General features: G+C 38.4%; 2 protein-coding genes across 2 annotated transcripts in view; one reads left to right on the top strand and one right to left on the bottom strand.

Moving 5' to 3' along the window:
- Window positions 1–1,573: 1,573 nt before the first annotated feature.
- On the bottom strand, window positions 1,574–21,882 carry LOC107708383 (uncharacterized). Its single transcript, XM_016512582.1, has 16 exons — window positions 21,852–21,882; window positions 19,969–20,647; window positions 18,814–18,951; window positions 18,500–18,674; window positions 15,652–15,799; window positions 14,553–14,613; window positions 13,338–13,799; window positions 11,611–11,817; window positions 8,804–8,979; window positions 8,304–8,395; window positions 8,085–8,176; window positions 7,611–7,682; window positions 4,347–4,931; window positions 3,029–3,129; window positions 1,773–1,846; window positions 1,574–1,685 (listed from the first exon to the last, which is right to left on the bottom strand). The coding sequence occupies exons 2-16, from the start codon at window positions 20,150–20,152 to the stop codon at window positions 1,574–1,576; spliced, it is 2,679 nt and encodes an 892-aa protein (XP_016368068.1). The 5' UTR covers window positions 20,153–20,647; window positions 21,852–21,882.
- Window positions 21,883–24,661: 2,779 nt separating this feature from the next.
- The window catches only part of LOC107708462 (sideroflexin-1-like), a 6,969-nt gene continuing 6,070 nt past the window's right edge, over window positions 24,662–25,560 (top strand). Inside the window, exon 1 of the mRNA XM_016512706.1 lies at window positions 24,662–24,837. Within this exon, the coding sequence (XP_016368192.1) occupies window positions 24,674–24,837 (164 nt within the window). The 5' untranslated portion in view covers window positions 24,662–24,673. The remainder of the gene's footprint in view (window positions 24,838–25,560) is intronic.

Below are 25,560 nucleotides of genomic sequence, written 5' to 3'. Positions count from 1 at the left end.
AATGCAATTGAATTATTGCCTTAATATTGTCTCCGAGTGTTGATTTAGAATGTTACAAGTTGTAGAGGAATTTAAGTGAGGAAACGAATATCACGTCTCATCTCAAAACAAACACAACAGAACTATATAAAGGCTTTTCACGTGAGCACATTTAAACTAAAGGATTAACACTTTTATTCATTTAAAACACTACTCCACATAGGAAAAACAGACTTGTCAGCTAGTTACTGACCTGATGCAGACACATATAGCTAAAGCTGACTGATATTGTCTTGATCTGGAGCAAGATAAGGTAACATGAAAAGAAGCAGGGCAGGCTCAAAACTGCCCAAATGGCTGTTAGAGCGTGCTGCAGTTCCACTTTTCACCACAGATTTACCATTTAAAATTTGTGGGCTGCAGTTCGGGAGGGCACTGTCACAACTGCCCCACTGAGTATCATTTTACGTACATGCCGAAGCTTGCGATGAATATATCCTGCGCACTTTATGACTTAAAATTGTCAAGAAAATTTGGAAAATATTTGTTGCAGAATGCTGAACACATTTATAGTTTATTATTTATTCAGTTTATACAGAGGTCTATGTTTTGGGTGAATATTTTTGGCCCCACCTGCCCTTACAGATGAGCCGTGCATGGCTAAGACTATTCCAGTCATGGAGAGTGAACCCAAAAGTAGAACACAAGAACTACTTAAGAGCATTATTAAGAGTATTTCAAAACATTATACTTAATGCAACACACTCTGTTTGTGTCCCTTTATGGCCATTTAGGGGCCTAAGATTTGTTTAAGCTGACATTCTCTTCAAACAGCACTTACATGAAGGAGACCGCAGGGACATCATCAGTCTTTTTTGTATGCTATCTGCCTTTTTGACTAAAAACAAATCACCAAAGCTTTCTATGGTTTCAGAGGACAAGCGGAGTCATTTATCAGCGGATAGCAGAGTACATCACTGTGTGCATGAAGAGAGAGAGAGAAAGAAGATGACTCAGGGAAGAGTAAAAATCAATGTGTTTGGCGCTCATACAGCGGAATAGAAACATATTTTCAAATATTTTCAGATTGCATGGCTTTTGAATTCACAAATTTGGGCCAGACAGTGCAGGTTAAAAGTTACTTGCAATTTTTTTGATATATAACATATCATCAACCATCATGTCATCAACCACCACTCTAGCAACCACTCAGAACACCCTATGGCTTAGCAAATACAGGGAAAGTTATCAAGCCCCCTTGTGGTGGCAAGACCCTTGACATTTTCTCCAGAAAATGCCCAAATATAGTTCTGTTATTAAACTGAAGCCCTCTGTATTTATAAGCTGAAGAATGACTATCAAGATCAACACAACAGACTATAATTAAAATGGAAAAGAGAGTGCTGGACTAATTACACATGAGCCGAAAGAGCAGACTCTATGGAGCCCCAACACATACACAACACCTGACCTCCATCTGCCATGCGTGTCAACAACGTTTGATAAGAGGGATGTGACTGCAGACAATGGGTGACAGAAACCTGACCTCCATGCTGCTGGAGCATACTTGCCGCTCAGATAATACAGTTATCAGTTAGACAACAGGAACAGGAAGCATGTCAACAGGGCGCTCCACACTTTCCCTCTGCAGGCCTGTTAATCTGCAGAGCTCAGTGAAGATAGCCGTTCTGAAGAGCCTCTCGCGGCTTCAGGGTGAGACAACAAGTGAATTGAGTGGAATGTAAATTAGTCAGCCTTTGGTATGAATGGAAATACCCTCTAGTCTTTCACACCAAGTCCAGCTGGAGGCCAGAGATGAGTGGATGTTCTTGGCAACTGAGGGGTTTTGAGCCTGACACCAGATCTCCTGAGTGTGGCAACACAAGCCTCTCAGAGCAGGCCAGGGAAATGCTGTCACTTGATAGGCTGTAATCGACAAGGATGCGGCTTCTCTTGACAAACACACACACAAGTGTACATACACACATGGGATTCCAGGGTTTTAACCTTTTATGCTGGGTAACAGAGGTGCTGTTGGTATCGTGCCCTCAACTTCTGTGACCTTTTGCCCTCATTCTGCCTCATTTCTTACAGATGCAAAGACCTGGATGTTGTGTAGACACGGTGGTACATAAAATGTTTGTACAGTACACCAGCTGAAATGACTAGTGTGACATCCAGCTTCGTGCTTGATCTACCAGCTCCATCATGGTCTACCAGCAAGACCAGCACCAAACTAGAACTAACCAGAGTAAACCAGCCTGGACCAAGCTGGTCTTTCCAATAGAGATGTACAGCATGTGTTGTTATGTGGAGAAAGCTTCCTTAAAAAGAAGCAGCTGACTCAAATATTGTGTTTTGTGGTCTGGTTGATGTAATCCATCAGTGATGAATGAGTTGTACCACTTAAGCATATAAAATGCCTCTGCGCTCAGCTAACGTAACTGAGTGCTAGCTGTAACCAAAACAGAAATCACAAGGCCTGCAGCCATTGATCATTACCAGACCTTCCTAATAATGATTGGGTGACAAACACACTATTCATCAACTAATAATGCTAGGACGAATCCTACCAGCAATATCCTTATACATTATTTGCAGCAATGGTATAGAATTTGAAAAAGGTGTTTGTGTGAGACACTTGGTTGCAGTAGATGCTTCTCTTGAGAACATATTCCACTTTGTCTTGTTCGATTTAAAAAATTTCCTGCTCAAAAATCAAACAATGGTTGGTCACTCACTGGACACATGATGCCCTGTGCATAATTTGCATCAGTGTTATAGATCAAACCAGCTCATTCAAGTCTGAGACCAAGACCAGAGTCAAGACAGAGTCCACATGCTCCCAAGTCAGAGTCCAAGGCCATATTGTCAGTGTCTTGGTCTTGTAATAGACTCAGAAACATGTGAACTTGACTCTCTTCTGGTCTTGGCCTAGAGTCGGACTCAACCTAGTCACACTTCTGTTCTGTTCTGTTTCAAATAAGCCTTGTCTAGACTGCAACACTGCTTAGCCTACTGTAGATGAGTCTATATGAGGATCAGTTACCTTCAGAACATTACTAGTAGATGCTGCTCCTCCTGGAAAGATCTTCTCTATCTTCACCATTGGCTGCACCTTTGACTCAATCCCACCTGAGATGCTTATTCCTGCAAAAAGAATAATAAGAATCATCTAGCCATCCACATGTTAATGATGACTTCAACTCTCTATATATGCATGAAACAAACACTGTATAACCAATTCATCTACACCATTTATATTCTTATATTGTAGGCCTTTTGTTTGGATGGATGTGGAAAACTGATATTTTAATTGTGCCATAAAAGTAACAGATGCTGATTCCAGTCTAGACAAAACATATTAGAGATGTCAGCAGATGTGTCATTAAGATGAACAGAAATAAAAACGTTTAGCTTTCTCCAGGACCATTATAGACCTTCTTGAATGGGAGTGCACTCTATTATCTCACTGGGCAATTCACTGCCATCTTCTGGTGAGGTGAGAAGAATAACTGAAGGAGAATCTCTTCTTTAATACTAATCTATCAGTGATTATATGGTCTTTTTCCCACAAAGTTCTTATTTCTTATTTTGTCAGTGTACGCTACATACTCAGAAAAAAGGTACAAAAGCCATTACTGGGGTAGTACCTTTTCAAAAGGTACACTTTTGTACCTTATTTAGCTTTAAAGGTGCATATTAGTACCTTAAAGGTACATACTGTACTAGTACCAAAAGTGTACATCTTAGTACCTTTTTAAAGGCCTTTTTAAAGACAGCTTTTGTGCCTTTTTTGATTGTGGGTCCAGAATGAATCACATGCTCTGCAAATCTACTGTATTAACAAGCTTTAGTCATACTATTACTCATACTCACAAACAGAGATCTGAACAAACTCTAACCCTAAGTATTAAACTTTGGTATGTAACTCATCAAGCGCTGTTTATATTACCGACAATAATTGGCCTTTTTTTGAGTATGAGGAGAGATGACTTTTCTAAGTGATCAAATTGATCATATTTCCCTGGTGAATGATACAAATGTCATGATTCACAATGAAGGAGGGACCTAAACCATGTCTATGGATCAAAATATAATAGAGGCTTGAGTGTGGGAATTTGGAAACCACCAAGCAGCCCAGAACATTCTATAATCCACATAGCAACATGATTTAAAAAAACTGCAGAGCAACCTGGCAACCACCCAAAACACCCTAGCTTTGTGGGGGCAACTTTTACATAGCCAAGCTGTATTAACATTTCATAAATATATAATCAAGTTATTTTGGTCAGAGAGAAATGGGATGTTTGTCATTTGAGAAACGTTGCCACAAAGCCACAATACAGTGACTCCGAGTAACTCACCAAGGGACTGTTTGGTCTTAGAGATAGTAACTGTGGTTAGTTCATACTCCTGCTCTGGTGGGGTTTCTTGGCTGTCTGAATGTCCATTCACTGGTTCTTTCCAGTCCTGATCCGAGCTGGGCGCAAAAACCTGGGTCAATGGTGTCCTACTCCGGCGGTGTGCACTCATTACGGTATGCTTTACCTCTTTACCATTCTGGGATTTGTCTGTTTTCATTCGATGACCATTCCTATAAGGGGATCTCCCTCGCACTGGGATAGAATCACCCCTGCTGGATAAAGAGTCATGGTGTGATGTCCTGAGGACACCGTTGTCTCTTCTCTGGGGGGAGCGTCCGATGCGTTCCGTGCCGTGAGGAGACTCTGAGTGTGTCCAGCTGGGCCGAGCAGGACTCAGTGAATGATTACGGAGCGAGTCTGTGATGTAAGTGTCCACTGGTACATCCAAGAGTGGTGTGAAAGCTCGAGGAGGAGGAAGCCGTCCAGTCGGTAAACCTGCCAAACGCATCCGTTCCAGATCTTTGATGAGCTGCCGTTCTCTCTCCAGATCCTGTACCGGCTGAAGGTGGAATCCACCCCGATAATCTGTGATTCAAGGGGATATTAAAACCATTTCTCACACATTCTAAGCATAATCGCAGGTTATCATCACTCTAAACCCCACTTTTAAAGGGTAAAGGAACGTTAGAGACTTGTCATTTAAGGCTGGAATGCACTACACGATTTTTGCCTAGATTTTTGCCCTGATTTACAGCCAGGAGAAGTTGATGCTAGTTGCCAAAACTCAAACCAGTCAGCAGATTTGAGCTGACTGATTTCAAAGAAAATCACATAGTGTATGATGGTGACAGACTCATAGCTTCAGATTTCATCCAGTCAGAGGATATCAAACATGTTTGATATTTTGAGCTGATTTTAGGACAGGTATTGATTTCATTTATCATACATCTCCTAGATACAAGGCACACATTTCTGCGTGAGTTTGCTGTGATCACAAAGATTTTAAAGTCTGGTATTACAACGTTGAAAATTGTATGATGCCTAATGTTTAAAATATGTTCAGATTTTTAAAGTCATGTACTGTATTCCAGCCTTTAGTAGCGGCAGAGCTGAGTAGATTACTTACAAATTGTAGTCCATTACTGATTACAAATTACATGATGAAAACTGTAGTTAGTAACACAATCTAGGTTACTCATTTTAGGTCATGTATTTTGACTACTTTTTAGATTACTTTCAGATAACTTTTTATCCAACTTGTTTTAATCTTGCCATTAAACATACAATATTGATACAAAACCGCAGAGAGAGAAAATATATTCCCTTTTTATATCAACATCATAAAATGTAATCAAACATTACATTAAACCAGGGTTTCCCAAACTGGGCTTAATGTAAGAGCTGCAGTGGGTCTGTGAGTTGATAAAAAGCTAATAATTAAGTAAATCATAAAAATGTAAAATAAATTATTTAAACTTTGAACATTAAAAATAATAATATTTCATTTGTTTACCTGCACGACACATTGAACTGTAAATATGCGAATGTGTTAAATTATTAAAATATTACCTTCCTGAGAGATATATAAAGTAAATATTTAATGTCAAAGGGGTTTAGCTGACAAAAACGTTTGGGAATCCCTTTCTTTCATATATGGACTAATTGCTTGAGAGGTTCAGAAGCATGGATTGCAAAATTATTTTTATGACATTTTCATGACCATTCAATTTTGTGAATATAGTCAAAGCTAAATAGCATGACAAACAGTAGGCTTTTTAGAAAGGAAAATGTAAAAGAGAAAAAGAACAATTAGGGAGAACCAATAAATTATTAATAATTTACTGCCATTGTGTGCATATTATGTAATGTAATGTAATGTAATGTAATCCATAAAAAGTAACTGTAATCTGATTATGAGCATTATAAAACGTAATATACTCTTATTACAAGTACTTGATTTTTTTAATCTGATTACATAATCCAGATTACATGTAATCAGTTACTACCCAGCTCTGAGTAGTGGTGTTAGCACCACTTTTACCTGAAATTATGAAACCTGTCTCTTGTGAAGGGTTAGCACCACTTTTGCGCCATTGAAATATTACAGCTAGATGCTTAGCAACAGACATCCAATCACAGCCCTCATATTTGAGTTAAGAAGAGACTGATTTGTTCCTACCATTTTAGTCCGAAAAGTCCATTCAGAGCAATATACAGGCTTCTGTTTACCCGGGGTTTAGAATGACCCAGGGTCAACTATTCCTAACTGCGTAAGTGTGGCTAAAATGTCAAAATATTTTTGGGGGCTGCTGGATGTCAAGGTACATGGTATTGCCATCTGATTTCATTATTGTAACATAGTACCATATAGGTAAAATTATAGGTATATAAATACAACTGAGAATTCAGACTCAAAGAGTTCCTCCTCCCACGAACATACATATAAATGGTATAAAAGCTGAATTCATTTACATCTCCTTAAATCAGTGCAGATGTTACGAAACCTCACACACACTTTCCCTTTCATCCAGAAATGTGAGCGACAATCACACATTCATATCCATTGAGTAAGCAGCGGTGTGGCGTTGCATACACGCACATCTCGCTCAGATTTCAGGGGCCTCTAGCACAGAGAGTTTTGAATTACTCCTCTGTGGACATTACAAAGGAGCTGCATTAAGCCTCAGACCTGCGTGGGTGGACGCTTGAAGGTTAAACAATGCAAGGCGCCTTTCTTGCATTTCAGAAACAACTTCCATTCAAAAGTCAGAGGCTCATTGCAGCCCAACACTGTGGACAATGACAGCGGGCACTGTGCACTCTAAGGTTAGAGGTTAGGAGGTCATGCAGTGTCAGCAGCAGAAAGAAACAGGCAGGCTATATGGCAATAAGAGACAGATTATCTTCTTTTGGCAGTGATGCATGTTCGGCATCCTGCAAATTATGCATTTGTGTCCTAAATGGCAGCTTACAACTGCACAGGATTATTATCAAAAAGTGATGGTAGTGTACAGTAACAAGGGTTTTAGATGAGAGGGATTGTGTGTGTGGATTAAATATCAGCAACAGGAAATTTGTAGTGTATACAGTCAGACATTCATTTCAGGATATGAAATAGCTGGTTCAGAGGAGATTTTGTGTCTTCTGGTTATATAATTTCCTACAGGGATCAGCTGAAGGACATTGCACAGCACTGAAAAATGGATGAGTAAAAACAAGAGAAATGAAGAAATAGGATTCCAGTTCACACCAGAAGGAGGTTACCTGGGATGGGAGTTATTAGATGGCGACGGGGTGTTCCACCATGACGAGGAGAACGCAGGACAGGAGACCTTACTGGGGAACCACAAAAACACTTTATAAATAATTCACATTAATGACACTGGATTCAGATTAAAATCCAGATTTTTCTTATGAATTTCTTTACAAAACTACAGTTTTATATTTATTTATTTTTATTTTTTTGGACGATTTATATCAAGGAAAAGCATCAAGTGCTCAACATATATATGAATTTGTTAAATGTTATTAAAATCATCCCAGGATGCTGTTTGACAGAAGCTCAGCTAAAATATTGCTTTGTTTGTTTGTTTGGTCACTATATAATTCCCATGCTTCTACTTGAGTTGTATTATTACTCTAATTTATGGAAAACATCCATAATACAAAATTAGTAGGTATCTAAACTTTTGACTGAAAATTTAAAAAGCTTAAGTTTCAAGTTAAATGTTTTCTTACCAGAGCGTTTTTTTAGTATGTCATAGGTTTCAAGCTCAAAGGGCAAAACCATACTGTCAAAACGGCCCAGATCTGTGGGAGGGATGATCATTCTACATAAAAGAAAGTGAATGCTAAATTAAAACATTCCAAATATAAGTAAAGTAAGTGACTGCATGAGTAGTGCAGGAGATATATGAATATATGCATTTCAGAGGCTGACATTTTAACACTCCTTACCTAACCTCCCTCAGCAGCAGAAGCTTCTCAGGCTTGTCCAAGATGGCCAGCAGGGGGCGCACCAGATCCTCAACCACACGCTCAACTAGAAACTACAGGAGGAGATGCCCTAGTTCAGCGATTTAGTCCTGATAATGTGAACTAGTCACCAGCACAGGGATTAGACAGTCTAAATCTCACCAAATTTGTCTAAAGCACAAAACACTCTTGCAATTTAGGGCTCACAAACTGTCAATACAAATACAATTTTGAAGTAATGAAGTAATATGGTCTGTCAGTACTTCAAGAGCTTTATCAGGACAACCATAGCATTGCCTACATTGAAAGACGTTTTTAGGATAAAATTTTTTTTTACAGTGTACTGTAGAATTCAGATGCCTTTTCTAGTTATCCACATAAACATTTAAAAACAAACAAAAAAGAATAAACCTGTAAACTTGTCGTGTATAAAGTCATAATTGAGACATTTTTCCAACCCAGCAGACATTTAGATAACTCACCCTTTTACAGTGTCTCATGACAGCCGCCACCTCATCCGCGTTGAGCAGCTTGCAGGCCATATCCTCCAACATGGCCATGGTCTCTGGGCTGGGGATGGGGCTGTGCTCCCTCATACCAGCACGAGTCTCTCTGGGAGAACTCAACAGGTTAATTATGGGTCGACCCCGCTCTTTACCTGAGGACACAAGTGCTAGAGTCAGTCTACAATTCTCATTTAAAGATCTATGGTTTTGGCATCTGTAGCCTTCCATTGCACAAAAGGTTTTTATGGAAAAAGGTTCTTTAGATTATTAAAATGTTCCTCACAGCAGGAAAAAAAAATATTTTAAGGTCATTGTAAGGTTCTTTGGGGAACTAAAAATATTTATTCTATGGCAGGGGTGTCCAATCCTGCTCCTGGAGGGCCAACGTCCTGCAGATTTTAGCTCCAACCAGATCCAAATTGCTTGCCTAAAAGTTTCTAGTGAGTCTGAAGACCTTCACTGTGTTCGAAATTGCCCCTATACCCTTAAATAGGGCACACATTTGAGGGGACAGGCATTTTTAGTGGTGTCTGAAACCTTATTGGACATTATCGAGTGCACTCATTCAATCCCACAATGCACAGCAATAACAACTGATGTATGCTCAACAGCTAGAGAATACCCATAATGCACTGTGAGAGTCACGCGGCGAATGAATTGTTGCGTCTCGCCAGAAGGCATATTTCCATTGTGGTCCTTGATTTAAGAAAACAATTTTAGTGACGACAGGCATTTTTGGTATATATTTCATACTAATTACAAAACATAAATATAATTTTCACACTCAAACACACACAACAGAGGCAATCTTCACAACAGTACAATAATCCAAATCTGTCAAATTTAAGACAGCCTATCTAAAAACATTTTCTTCACTCTTTTACTAAAACCCTGTCCAAAGACAACTTATTCCACTCCTGTGCACCTGAATACGCAAAAGCCCTTTGTCCATACAAAGTCTTAAACCTGCATAAATGAAGATCCATAATGCTCTGTCTAGTAAAATAACCATGTCTTAATTTAACCTGGGAAAAATAAGAATTAAAATACACTGAATGTACCATTTTTAGATTCAGAAGTGCCAATCTTTTTTCAATAGTTAACCATCCAAGCTGCTGAAAGTGTCTATTTTCCACATGACTAAAACATTGTAATCCTAAAACTAATCTCAACAGTTTGTTTTGTGACTTTTGTAATTTTGCCATCCACATACTAGATAAATCAATCATCTAAGAGTTACAAGCATACTCAAAATGACATTGAACAAGTCCTATAGCAAGCACCCTTAAATGTTCACTAAAAAACTAGTATATCTTGCAATGTATTTGATTCTAGGATTAACTTTTTAAAGTTCTTTGCCTTAAGCAAATTATAATTTGACCCAAAGAGAATGGATTCTGATTTACCTAGATGTAATAAAAAGCTTATTTTCAGTCAGTCATTCCTTCACCTTAACAAGCTCCTCACATAATTTCTCCTGAATTCGTCCAGTCTCCATATCTGTGACTAAAAGAGCAGCAGCATCAGCATATAAAAACATATTTCCCTCACATGCAGCCTGAATATAATTTATATATGATAAAAACAATAGTGGACCAAGTACGCTGCCCTGCGGAACCCCATTATTCACAATTTTACCCTCAGAACATATCCCTCCCACGTCTACCTTCAGCACTCTCCCTGTTAGATAAGAAGCCAACCAAGATTTTACTGTACATAAAAAAACCAAGAGCACTTACTTTGTCTAATAATATTGAATGGTTAACAGTATCAAAAGCTTTCTGCAGATCCAGCAGAAATATACCACGTTTCCTCTATCAGTCTCTTTCCTAATAAAATCTGTTAAATATAATAAGCAAGTGTCAGTTGAATAAGACTTTCTAAAACCTGACTGAAAATCATAAATTCATTTATTTTTTACTTCAATTCTCATAAATCTGCTTGAACACCACTTTTCTATTATTTTAGAAACAACACTCAATATAGAAACTGGTGGATAATTTCCTGGACCCTGTCTGCTTCACTTCTTAAATAATGGAATCATTTTTGCTATCTTTAGCTGCAAATTTGCCAGTTTCAAATAATTATTAAACAACAAGCACAAACTCTACAAAAGCGGCAGTCCTCCCGGTGAACTCAGTGCCCAAATTAACTGACTTGTTTTCATTTACTCCTTCAAGTGAACTGTATTAGTGGCCTAATGTAGGGAATAGCGAACAAGGGTATAGGGAGCGATTTTGGATTCAGCCCTTGATTAGCTGGTTCAGATGTGTTTAGTTAGGGTTGAAGCTAAACTCTGCAGGACAGTGGCCCTCCAGGCACAGGTTTGGACACTGTTCTAGGGCATCACTGCGAAAACCCCATTTTTAAGAGTGAACTTATTGCAAATATGTACAATAAATTGTAATGTTACAAGGTTAAAATGTTACAAAAATACAAAAAGACATTGGCAAATCTGACTGGCTGACAAGCTGTGATATAGCTTGGAGTTTTCAATGCGTTTCTAAGTTTCTGACTCTGTGTTTTGCTGCAGTAGGCACTGTATAGAAGGCAGCTATGCAATTCATCATTAGCTGAGCAAAACCACAGGGGATGGACTCAAGGCCACTCCAAGGGAATTACTGCGGAACAGTGTACAGCAAAGCAGCTCTCTGATTTAGCCTCTTTAAAAACTCATTATGCTGCTTTCTGGCTTTTCAAATGCAAATATCTTCCTCAGCTACTCCCTGGTATCGACAGAAAGTGATCCTCATCAAAGTCTGTTAAACCAAATGTGGACTCACCCGGTTCGTTATCTAAATGTTTCGGGGATTTGGATCTTCCTCTGTGTCCGTCCCCTGTCCCTTTGTCCTTCCTGTCTTTGGAGGACGACCTTTCCCTCCTGCGTCCGCTTTTAAAGAGCAAGCTGACAAAGGTTTTGGAGCGCTGCAGGGTGTTTCCCTCCATCTCTACCTTGTCCTTTTGATGCTTCTTTTTCTTCTGCTTGTCCTCTGCTCAACATTCAAGCATAAACATGTCAAAGAGTGACCTCCTGGCAAAGAAGTTTGAGTTAAATTATATACTGAATAAATAAATGTTCATAAATAAAACTTAAACATGCCCAAGTGATCAAATTCATGTATTATAGGTGGCAAAGGTTGCAAGTTAAGCCCTGAGCAATGGTGACCCAGAAACTGGAGAGTTCCTGAGATCACAATCCTGTTTCATCACTACTGTGTCCTCGAGAAAGTCATTTAACCCCAGGTCACTGCAGGTCGAGAGCACTTTTTGGTTAAAAAAATCAGATAGAAATAGCTTTTTAGGATAATAACTGCAATTTGCGAAATAAAATACAAAATAAAAAACAGCTACTCTGAATTCTCACAAAGTCTGTCATGGACATAATGGAGTCATTTTTCACAATATAAATAAATATATATATATAAATGGTATCACCTACTTTTAGGACCATATTGCAATTGCTATAATGTGAATGTTCTATTGCCTTTTATTTTTTATTCATTACATTTTTAAATTTCATTTTTATTTCTGTAAAATTTTATGAGGAAACAAACAAGTAAAACATTTTTTTTTAATAAAAACATCAGCATACATTAACGACAACTGAGGGAAATGTACAGAGCCCCACGGATGACATTCTGGCAAAAAAAAATCTAGATATTGTGGCCAATTTGTTTCCACAGTTTATTAATTGGTTCTTCTTAAATTGTGTTCTTCTATCGACAATTTAACTAAATTAAAACAAGAGAACAAATAGTTCAACATGACCATGATTTAACTACCATGAGAGAACAACTTAATACAACTTGGTAAAGAATTAATAAGTTGTGGGAACAAATTCTTAATTTGTGGCCATGATATCTATTTTTTCTTCTGCATGTTATTATTTTTCTATTTTTGATTTGGGGTGAAATACGACCTGGACATGTTTCCGTGAGATTCACTCAAGAAGAGCTTGTTATGTTAAGCTGTGATTGAATGTATTTGTTAAAGGCCACAAACCCTCCGGTCATTTATCTCCACAGTGTGAGGTATTAAGCCTGGTAAATAAAACACGATGATATACACTTTGCTGTGTGGATTTTGAGCATACATTTAGCAAGGCATCAGATTCTCCAGTCTGAACCGTTAATCTTTCACGGGAAGATCCCATGCAGTAATGCTGATGTATTATGCATTCAACCAAGTTATTTTAAATGCAGAGATGCAATGGCAGCACACTGCTATATATTTGACAAACAGACGTAGCAGTGTGACTCTAAAGATCAATTGCTGGTTTTCGACAACACATTTTCTATTCTGAGCGGAGCTTCCACAGCATGGTGTGTGTATCAAATAACCCAAGATCCTCATCACTGATCTGGTTGTGACCTTGGGCCCCGGCACTACAACTGAGTTATGAGTTACATCAGTGACACAAACAGAGGACGGCCTTGTGCAGCTCACCTCATTTTGATTCACAGCCTTTTGACAGACTGTTTTTTATCTCTTCAAACCAGCCTTACTGTACCTGACACAGTGATGTGACTCTGGGATCGGCGGATGGGTTTCCGAGGCTTGCTGAGAGCCATCAGGACTGCCGTTTTAGGAGAGTCCAGAGTCTCTTTATCCCCAGCAGAGAAGGTCCTTGTCCGAGATTTGGCAGTCCCACTGCGGATCACTGTGTCTTTTAACAGGACAGTTTCACCAACCGTTCGGCTGGTTTCTGTGTTTATGACCCTACTAGATTTTGATGTGGTGTCAGGTTCCAGCGGGTCAGTCTGCATGGCGGTCTCTATCCGTTCAGAGCTGGGCCGGCGTGAGCGGTCCTCGGTGGAGATACAGACATCCACCATCTCTGAGCCAAATATAGGAGGGAACATGACCTGCGAGAGGCCACTGAGAGAGCTGACCGGCGTCCCAGAGGAGAGAGAGGAAGTGGAGGAGTAGGAGTCTGAACCCTGGGAGGAAGAGGGCTGGTCTCCATTAGCCACTAAGGGGGAAAAATAGAGACTTTCATTTAATATATTTACTCAAGCCCAAAATATGATTTATTTATTTGCCTATAGATTATATATTTTAATAGATTATCTATCTATCTATCTATCTATCTATCTATCTGGGTCCACCTAAATACATTCATTTATACAAACAAAATGATTTTTTATGCATTAAATAGATAGAAATTGCTTTTTTGGATAACAACTGCAATTTGCAAAATAAAAAATAAAAAAATAAATAAGCATAACAAATATAGCAACAGACATGGCAGCCAAAAGCCTCATAAATATTAAAGAAAGTCCTGATGTACTTTTACATCTGAATGAACAATATATCAATGTCACTAGTGTTAAATATGGAGCAGAAATACCTGAGCTTCTGTCCTGCAACCTAAATACCCCTGAATCACCATGATGTTACAAACATGCACACTCCCGGACGACTTATCTGAATGTGAACATTAAGATCTAATCTGTGGCTATTTTCAGACACTGCCATACATATTAAATGGAAAACAGAGAATCAGAGAGCAATGAAAAAATCTGGCTTGACATGTGGCCGGTTGGTATTCCGTTTTAATCTGGAGATGGACCGTCCCAGTGCACACCATCAATTTAATTATGAAAATTGCGTCTCTATAAGATATAAGTGCAAATGAGTGGGTTGCATCAAGCAAACAACCTATCCATGAACAGATAAGATGTTAAATAGTGAGGTTTGCACTTTGCAGGTATCGTTTACATACATTTATTAAGCCAGCTGTACTCCGCCACCATCTCCTTGTAAGCAGGATATCGGCCAGCCTCCTAGGACAGGATATTACACAAGACATAATCGCAGTGAGAAAAGGAGCCACAGCCTTAATTACATTGCATGCAAGTTCAAAGTCCTGTGTTAGAAATAATTCATTGTGCAAATTAAGTCTAAACAGCCTAAAAATGACTTCAAACAGCATTTTCCACCAGTCAAGTCAGGTGGATATGACCTCATTTCTGATGCCCCAGGTGTACACTGACCTCACTATGGGCTCTCATGAAGTCACAGTTAGTTTGTTACTCCATGAACACAAAACATCATTAAGCTTGAACATCATTAAGCTTGAACATCATTAAGATGATGGTAGGAGGCAGCCTGATCTGCCTTGCAGGAAAGTAAGTCACGTGTTACGACAGTGACGTCATTCAGGAGCTGGATTCGAACAAACTGCAGCACAGTTCAAAAAACATCCCTTTCTCCTTATGTTTTGATCCTTGTCTGACATTTTCTCACATTGTCACTTCACTTATCACCAGCAGAGCTCATACTTACCACCACAAATTGGCATCAATAGCTAACAAAGCAGGCATTTAGCAGCCCTATATACTTATAGCACCACTGCAGGTTCGATAGAGCCTTGCCATGGGGGCAATGAGAAAAGGCCATAAAACGAGGCTTTCTGCTGATTATAACTTGATCCCCAAGGCCTGGTGAATAATGCACACCCGCTGGCTGTTTTTCACAGGTGGAACCTGAGCTCTGCCTGAGTAAAGCGAGCAACCAGGAATGTGACGGCTAAATGCCATCTGTCTGCTTTGCTATGCTTTCTCACTCCCAGACGCAATAAGAGGCTGTTGTTTAACATGCTATGGTGGCAATTAATATGAAAAAAAGACTTTGGAAAGCATTTGTCTTGCTAAACTAAAAACTAAAATTTGCCTTCCTGATAAACTAAGATGTACACACCGATGTAAAATTGTACATTTTGTCATTAAAAATGGACATTCCTTACTAATTAATTGTAAAACTGTGTGTGTGTGTTTTGGGTCAAATATCAGGTCTATTGCTAATGTTTTGGTTATTCTCACCTTGATAGTCAGCATCACGTGAGTGTGACTCTTTAGCACTTCTACTGCATTGCTGTGTGTGATGTCCTCAAAACTCACTCCATTGGCTGCCAGAATTTGATCCCCCATTTTAATTCCATTTTGCTCTGCCAGGCCACCAGGGTCCAGCCTTATCACAAAATTAAACAAATCATCACATTAATAAAGTTCAACAATTGATCATAGCATCTAGGCAACAGTTGTATCCCTCAAATCCCCGGTCATTATGTCTTACTTTGAGACGTAGATGCCCAGGCCAAACTCTTTGCCACCGCGGATGTTGAAGCCCAGGCAGTAGTCATCTGAGGTTGTGTAAAGGTGCACTATTCTGCGCAGGGCTCCATCTGAACTGGCCTCTGAAGGTGTGCGACCGCTTTCTTCCACTACCATCCTTCGGTGGATCAGATCTACCCTGCATTTGTTACATATATTTGTATATTTTTACAAGCAATTAATTATTTTATTTAGTGAGAATGCATTAAATTGTTTAAAAGTGACAGCATACACTCTAAAAAATGCTGGGTTTTTTCAACCCAACTTTGGGTCAAATATGGACTAACCCAGCCGTTGGGTTAAATTTTTACATTACATTTTTAACCCAAAAGTTGGGTTAGTCCATATTTGACCCAAAGTTGGGTTGAAACAACCCAGCATTTTTTAGAGTGTAGACTTTTAAATTGTTACAAAAGATTTCAATGCTGTTCTTTAACTTTCTATTCACCAAAGAATCCTGATAAAAACATCATGGTTTCCATTAAAACATTAAGCACCACAACTGTTTTCAACATTGATGATTAAAAGAAATGTTTCCTGAGCAGCAAATCAGTATATTAGAATGATTTCTGAAGGATCATGTGACACTGAAGATTGGAGTAATGATGCTGAAAATTCAGCTTTGCCATCACATGAATAAATTACATTTAAATTACAAATTACCTTAGTGAGCATAAGAGCATAAGAGACTAAGAGAAACATTTAAAAATCTTACCAACCCCAAACTAATTTCTGCACTACAGCATCGCCAAACGGAATTGTCCCAATCTTTCATTGGTCAGACAAACAGATAACCAGCCCCCAAACTCAAACATGATCAAAAAAATATGTTGAATATGACACAGAAAAACAGAGTTTCCACTTCAACCTACAAATGGTTTATAATTGTCTCTCCATATTAAGTTACGACAGGAGAAAATATTTTAATATAAATAATTACACACTTCACCTTTAAGTAAAAATCCAGTGTTATACACAAGCACACACAAACTTTCAGTACACACATATGCTTCTGTAATAAACTTGCTCACTCTACTATCAGTTAATGAAATGGCTGAGAAGACCACTGAAGTAACTCTACCACTGCTGTATGCTGAAACAGAAGCTGAAGGAAAAGATAACAAGTAAAGGCCAAGAGTCACAGGGTTTCCACCCCATTAGTCAAGGCAGGGGGGAAAGAGCCCATCACTACGCTCTGCTTATATCTTCTCAGTTCAGTCAGTCATCATTCAGCAAATCTGCAACAAATAAATGCCTAAAAACAGCATTTCAACACCAAAAGAACCTCTAAATGTTCAAGGACAGAACACACTTTTCTGTCATGAGTTGTCAAAGGGTATCTGGACAACCTCCGGGAGGCAGGCTTGTGGGAGACAGGTCAAGCTGCCATACAAACAGCTACTTTTCTTGCCGTTGCAGACTACTAAAGGTCATGTTGATGCTTTTAATTACTTATTTGTATAGCTATGAAAATAAAAATAATTTATTTTTTAAAACTTTTATATGCACAGATACACAATATCTCATGAGATATGAGATACACAATAAAACTGTAATTGACAGAGTACAGAGGCCTGATGATGCATCAGTCACAAGATCATCAGTGTAGAATAATGGTTCACAACCAGGGATCTTCAGCAAACTTCCACAGGATGACTTAAAATTCTCAATAATTTAAAGTTTTTAAAAAATGCAAAAACCTGGAAAATATATATATGTAAACTGAGAACAGATGTATTTTACCCTTTAAGGGGAGACACTGCAGGCAAAAACACTGTTTTTTCATGCACCTGTCAAGTTTGAGATTTTGGGCTTTTTGGTTTTTCATTAAGTTTTTTTTAAGACTAGTGGAAAGAAAACATCCAAAAGACACTGTTAAGTGTTTATTATGTCAATAGATTTCAATTACAATACATATTTTTAAAGGCCGTTTTCTCAAAATGAGTTTCAGTGTATGGCTACACTGAGCCATAAATCTCCACTCGAGTAGCACTTACACACACCAAACTTTACATTTTTATTCCTGTCTATATTCTGAATGTTTTTACAGAGGGATTTGTTCATATATAATTTGCTTGATTATATACAACATTTTAATTCCCTAAAAATTTGGAAAATATAGTGTTTTCTGTCCGTTCTAAGCATTTTCTGAATTATGGAGTAACAAAAATGAGTGCAATTATCAATGTAATCAATCAGCTGGGTAAGTAAGGCGATAACTATTAGTTATTTTTTTTACCCTATTCACCTGCAGTGTCTCGCCTTAATAAATATTGTTTTTATTGAAAAACATACAGAATCAGATTCTGATTAATTAATTTAATATAGCAACACTTCATGGAGATGGACAGTTTCTGTTAATAAAAAAGTTTGAAAACAAACAACAGTAAAGAAAAAAGCTTAGCCAATATTAGTGTCTTCAAATAAATGTGGACAGTGGTGCAGAAATAACATTATAAATGATGTTCAGCCTGATAGAATGTGCTTAGCCTGATATAAAAACCAACAAAATAGTAAATCAAGTTCAAGTGAGCACATAAAATCTTTACCCACTTACCATGTAGTCTTCTCTTTTGAATAGCGGATACCAGGCACCTTCCCCACACGTCTTACTACCATGCGCAGACGATTGTTTCCTGTCAGGACTTTTACTGCACTGCTCATGGTGATGCTCTCCAGACTTATACCATTCACCTCGACCAGCTTATCCCCAACACACAGGCCTGCCAACTCTGCAGTGTGGAATGAGGAAACCACATTCACATTCACTTGAAACTCACCAATAGCTTATACATACATACCTTGTTGTAAGATGTAATAAATCTTAAATCTCAAATGCAAATCCCAGTCCTGTGACCTCATCAGTTGTACCTGCAGAGCTGTCATCCTCCACCTTGCTGACAAAGATTCCCAGGCCATGTTCAGAGCCTCCCCGCACACTGAAGCCCAGCCTGCCATCCTCACTTTTGTCCACAGTAATTGTGTGGATGTCTTCACTGTCATCCCCACCTATGGTGCACCAAAATCAAACACAAATGGAAAGTTCCTCTGAAAATAAATTCTTCATACAAAGCACAAGTTTATTAATGGATTCTGTCAATGCTTTTGCTCCTTAGCAAAAGTTTTTTTTTCAATTAATATAATATAAATAATATAATATAATATCATAATATGTTCTTATGTAAGTATTTGTTTAAAAAACTAAACATTAAATTTTTTTATTAGGTTTTTTAAAGGGATGTCAGCCAACAATTGTATGGCATTCAGCAACCCCTTCAGTTTTGTTTAAAAAGCATCACAGGATCCTGTTTGTGTAATTTCATTGTTTGACGACGCTGTACTGTTATTGTCCTCCTAGGGAAGCATGATATCACAATTTATAGATATGGATCTGGTTGATATAGTTAAGCAGATAATTTTCATGCTATGGCCGATAACAGATACTATATAGTTTATAACTATGTTTTTTTTTATTTAATCTAAGAAAAAAATAAAACACTAAGAACTAAAGTTAAGCATTTTTAAATATCCAATATCAACTGATACTACTTAATTTTTTTAAAGTCAAATATTAGTCAATAACCAATACAGTACCATTATATTTTAATCCTTAAATGGAATAAATATACTTTAGAAACTATTACCTCAGCCCGATCTCATAAAAAAATTGTTTTTTTTGGCGAACTTGTGTGAATTTATATAATTTCATTCTTTGACAAATTGCTTTGTTCCTCTTTTGTATGACTCTTTGGATAAAAGTGCCTGCTAAATGCATGCATTTAAATTTACAAAAACATATAATTATTTTTTTAAAACAAACAAAAAAAAAACTAAGCCTTCATGTCCACCACTAAACCTAAAGTGGCATAGGCAGATTGTACAAAAATGTACAAATGAGAGAGTTCAAAATTATACATATTCGCCACCAATTCGCCAAAACATAAAATAGCAATGAATTGCCATGAGAATATGTTGGTTACCTGCATCTAGATCATGTCAAGGTGCAAACTATTGTAGAAGACTCACCATCGACAGGTGCATTGATGAGGATGACCCTGCCCATAGGAGAGGAAGATCTCACTCCTCTCTGGCGCTGCTGCTTTCTGTGCAGGTAGCGTGGTAGAGTAGAAGTGCCCGAGGGCCCTGGCTGGGCACTGGGATGAGCCCCATTCGTCATGTCTTTGCGTGCCGTGTCAGACAAATGAGCCATGGCAAAGTGCCGACCTCCCCTCTAACCCTCATCCAGGGCCTGAGCTTCTAAAGGGAAGGAGGGTGGAGTGGGAAAACTAGAGGTCCGGTGGGTCAATACCAGTCACGAGGATTACAGTGCTGCAGTGGAGCAGGAAGAAGCCGCTATGGATCCAGCATTGTTCACTTTAGATTACAAGCCATATTGTGACTCGTCTTAACAGAGTAAATCGATCCAAAGGACTCTGACATAATTATAATCATTTCATGAATCAGCTGATAAATAAATTCTATTATCCAAGAAGTGGCAGAGCAATGTGTATCCTTATGTGCATTGTTCGGAAGAGAGTCTCACAAAAACAGATGATGTATAATAGTGGCTCAGGTCTTTTTGTTGAGTTGAAAGTCTGCTGATTAGAATGGATCATTGGGCTGGAGTCCCTCCTCACTGCCAGTGGAGCTTTGCTTGGCAGAAGTCAGTCATTGGTCCTCCCAGGCCTCAATGTCTCACCTTTACCTGCCAGTGAACCAAGACGACAGAAAAAGATCTGTGAGAACCCAGACGCGCAATGACTAATTTCCCATGGGAGGTAAAGTGATATCAGCAATTATTGCTTTCTGGAAAGCTAAGGGTTGCACTGTTTCCACAGCAAGAGATACTGAGCCGATGTGAAACACTAATGTGTACAAATTTACTTTTTAAACTTTTCAATGCATAAAGGGTGTTGCCTGTCATTTTCATATATTTGATTATTGGTTCAGAAAAAAACCTGAAACTTTTTCTTAATGGATTAATCAAGAGAATTACATTAATTACTTTTATTTTCACCTTCACATTTTGTTTTGAAAAGGCATTTCTATATGACTAAAAGTGTGTTCCATCACATAGAGCATCTTTAATGTGTTACCAATATCAGTACCATTTTTTTTTTAATTGCGATAATAAAGAGTCAATAGGTGTGTCCAGGTGACTAGTATGAAAATCTCTTTCCATCAGAAGAAAGCAGTACAAAATCTCCCTCAAATGGACAGAAAGTGCAGACTTTTGAATGAGATCGGCCGGTTCTGTCTACCAGGATCATAGTTACATAATCTGAAAAAAATTGTCAGCACATCGAAATTTCTCATGTAAACAGATAGGTTATAGTTACCAATATACTTTTTTTTTTTTACTGTATTTACTGTACCGATAGAAACAGGATCCATTTTCTTTAATAAAAAAATCCATTGAATCCAATGCGCGTCATCTTGACCCCTTATGTGTTCGTCTAGGGTTTTCGGTCAGGCATTCTATAGTCAAGAAAAGAAACTGGCGTTGTCATTTCGTTAGTCTAAACAGGAAGTTGGCGCTGCCTCATCATCAGCACCTCGGACAGCGCTCAAGCAACAGGTTACGTAAAGCGCATCGAAACGCTTCAGTGAACAATATAACAAGACAAAATTCTCAGAGATTAAGTATTGTCTCACTTCTCTAGAATAAATAGCCTAGTTTAAATTAATCAGGGTGAGAAGATCTTAAAACTATGCAAAGATCATCCTCTATGAGACATTCTCATGGCACAGATGCAGTCAACAAGTTAGTAGGAAATTACTTGCATTACCAGCAAGATTCATCCTAAATAAAAGCTAATTTACCTTATTTACTTATCCTACTTAGGCTGCTGTTAATGTGATGCATAAATGCAAGAAAAACAAAGTTCGATGAAGTGAAATGCCTTTACCTGTCTCCATGTTGTGCCGCATGACCTCACCTGAGGCAAAGACAATATTAGCCTCCTTTAAGCCCGCCTCTCAATGCATGTGATTGGATTATGTGGAGCAGCTCAGAAGGACACAGTGCACTAACTCATTTGGTCCAGTGGTTGACAATCGTCACTCATAGCATAAGAGTATTATATGAACAGTGGTCTTGTGGAACAAGTACAGATCCAATTAAGTCTCACGTTGGTCTGCAGGTAAGCGCCCGTTGCCATCAAACACTAAATGAAGCGCATTTCAACAAGATGCAGCATGCTTCTCTTCTCATTTGTGGTTAAATTATCTATCAGGATTAAATGGTTGCAATTAGACGTGTTTGAGAATTTCTTTTGATCAAATGTTGAATGTGAATTCGTCTTCAATTGATCCCCTTTGGAGCGTCAAGGAGATCGGAACATCTTTCATAACACTATACTGCCATGTAGTGGTCATTCAACAACATTTCTTTTCTGTGAATTTGGTTTTTGAGTGTACTAAAATTGTATTGCAGTGTAAACTGAATTCGCCACTGAAAAATGAATAATTAACAACCTATGTATCTATCGTACATGTAAATTTCTGCTTTAGACATATTTTTCACCATATTCATATTCCTTTATTAGAAATGCAAACAAGACCAACAATCGTTTTTGTTTGTAACATCCCAAAACTGCAGCTTGATATTTAAGTTGGCTCATCTTAAAGGTCAAAAGTGCTGCATGTAGGCTAAGCGTTTATTTTGATACCATAGGTACATATTTGATACCATATGACTGAAATAGGTGTTTTTCACATATTACACATGTCTGTGGTAATCATATGTTTTGTAAATATATTTAAAAAGATAGTTAGCAGAGCGGCCCGCCCTTGTTTAGCCCATCAGAAACGTTCTTTGCCAGTCACTCATTTTCTGGAGGGCGGATATCTGGCTGAAGTTTTGCAAAATTGCTGATATCGGCTTAGAACACCTTTAATACTTTTTCAAAAAGCTAAAAATCCCCCATTAGAGCAACTCAGAGCCTGTGGAGGTAAGCGCTACTACCAAAGAGTATAGTATAGAAGTCACTATAAGTTCTTTGGCGGCTGGCGCTACTAATGACCTATCTCAGGAAAATCACGAATCAAATAGCTAATCATAATGCAGCTCTCATCCAGGCCACGCCTTCAGAACCAACCACCAATCACAGCGCAGCTCTCGTCCACGCCTAGTCTCACGAGCCAACTGTAGATCTATGTATTCTAAACACCGCCTTTTCACACAAAAAGTGCCCGTTCATCATTTCAACCCTCTTCACGCAGATTTTCAAGGCAAGACCGGAAGTGCGTTCAGTCCTGTCATCACGCAGAGGAAAGCAGTCAGCACTGAGGTCATCTGCTTCAAGGTGTACCTGAACGCTAACGTTATCTGTGGTGTTTTAACAAGGTCTGTGTCAGATATTTTACTGAATGACTCTTCAAACAAAAATGCACGTTTGTCTGTTTTGATATGGTTGTTGTGTTCATGTACGTGAGATTACGTTGAAGCTAGCTAACGGTATTTTAGCCCGTTGAAGGGGATTTGAGTTTGCTTGTAATTAAATTGCATACTTTATAAGTGAAAATAGCACATACAACTCATCTTAACAAGGCGACAGCTTCGGTCAAATTAAATTAAATTCATGTCATAGGAAATGTCGGTATTTTGCATGTCCTTGTCAGTTTACATCGCACCAGCAGAGCAGTTAGCATTAGCTACAATAGCAGTAAATATGCGGTTTATATCGCTCGCCATGGTAGATAAACAATACCATTTTCTTTAGTTAATAAACAGTTCAGTTACATACTGTCTGCAGTAAACCGCTGTGCAAGTCCAACAGCCCCGGCTAGTCCTTCCTCTTTTGATATGCATTGCTAATCTCACGTTCATCTGTCAGGCATTATTGTTTACATGCGTGCATGGCAATAAGCGAATTAATATGCATGAACATAAAGAAAGAGGGTCCGTCCTTTTTATTAGTAAATATGGTTTAAGAGCTGTTACTTTTAATGATCCCAGCCATTCATTTTCTTAGTTTTACTTTCACCTTTGAAACCATTTCAACTATGTCAACTATGTTGGCATAGCTGCAGTTCAACATTCTTCATGACAGAGATGTTCTGAGAGATGATCATTTGTTTTTAAGTCTACCAATTACCTTGTTCCCACAAATCAGGTTTGAACAGCTACTAAACCATCTTCTGTTTCTCAGTCTCGCTATAACCCAGACTTATTTATGATCTTAACAGAAATCGAATAGGATGTCTGGAGATTTGCCTCTGAATATCAACATTAAAGAACCACGATGGGACCAGGGCACGTTTATGGGCCGAGCTCAGCACTTCTTCATGGTGACGGACCCCAGAAACGTGCTGCTGTCCAGTGAGGTTTTAGAGGATGCCAGAGTAAGCCATTTAATATATATATATATATATATATATATAAACCATTACGCCTATGGAGAGTACCCACAAGGATAGTAAACCAGACTTGTGTGTGTGTGAGAGTGTGATTTTACCTCCTCTGATGCCCTGTGAAGTATTATTAATGGCTGTTTTCAAACACTCCCCCATCTCCCATTGGTCAGTCAAACAGATGCCAGTCCCACCCCAAATGGCATTGGTCAGTGATGCTAGTTGAGATACTCAAAACAAAAATAGCAATGTTTTGAAAGTGCCACAGAGCTTTTCAGAGGAATCAACCTACGAATGGCTTACTTTAAACCATCTTCTGTTTCTCAGTCTCGCTATAACCCAGACTTATTTATGATCTTAACAGAAATCGAATAGGATGTCTGGAGATTTGCCTCTGAATATCAACATTAAAGAACCACGATGGGACCAGGGCACGTTTATGGGCCGAGCTCAGCACTTCTTCATGGTGACGGACCCCAGAAACGTGCTGCTGTCCAGTGAGGTTTTAGAGGATGCCAGAGTTACTGTGGAGAACTACAGGTCTGTGATCCCTCTGGCCTGTATCTGTGAACTTTAGGGATGAAATCCTGTACTTTAATATAATATAGAAACTGTAGCCATACCTATCACAGCATTACTGGAAAAAGTTTTAGAGTGCAAAATGTAGAATGTTTGTTTTCCTTTTTAAACTGACTCGAGTCTTAAAACACTGTGGCATGGATATGTTGTTTGAAACTAGGCCCTGCTAGTCACATCTGTGCAGCCTCATGTTTGTAAGATTAGCAGCAAGATTTCACTGTGTTGAAAGAGAATCTATGGTGAAATGGAAATCTGTTCAGAGTCTTTTATATAATGAACAACTAGCAAACTTTTGAACAGTGGTATGGGAGTATTTTTATCCAAATGGCATTGGTCAGTGATGCTAGTTGAGATACTCAAAACAAAAATAGCAATGTTTTGAAAGTGCCACAGAGCTTTTCAGAGGAATCAACCTACGAATGGCTTACTTATGTCTCTCCAAATTAAGCTGGGATAGGAGAAACTATTTTAAAATCCAAAAATTACACACTTCACCTAGGGCTGTGCGATATGGCCAAAAACTAATATCTCTGTATTTTTTGGCTGAAATGCAATATACGGTATACATCTCAGTGTTCTCTACATTTTCTATTTGGGTTGTTTTATTTATATATATATCAGTGTTTCCCCTGCCATTATATTAGGGGCGCACACACACACACTAATATTTGTAAATATTAAGCC

Source organism: Sinocyclocheilus rhinocerous, unplaced genomic scaffold (assembly GCF_001515625.1).
Source record: "Sinocyclocheilus rhinocerous isolate Xijiao unplaced genomic scaffold, SAMN03320098_v1.1 scaffold295, whole genome shotgun sequence".
Classification (NCBI taxonomy): Eukaryota; Metazoa; Chordata; class Actinopteri; order Cypriniformes; family Cyprinidae; genus Sinocyclocheilus; species Sinocyclocheilus rhinocerous.
This window is presented reverse-complemented; position numbering and strand designations above follow the sequence as displayed.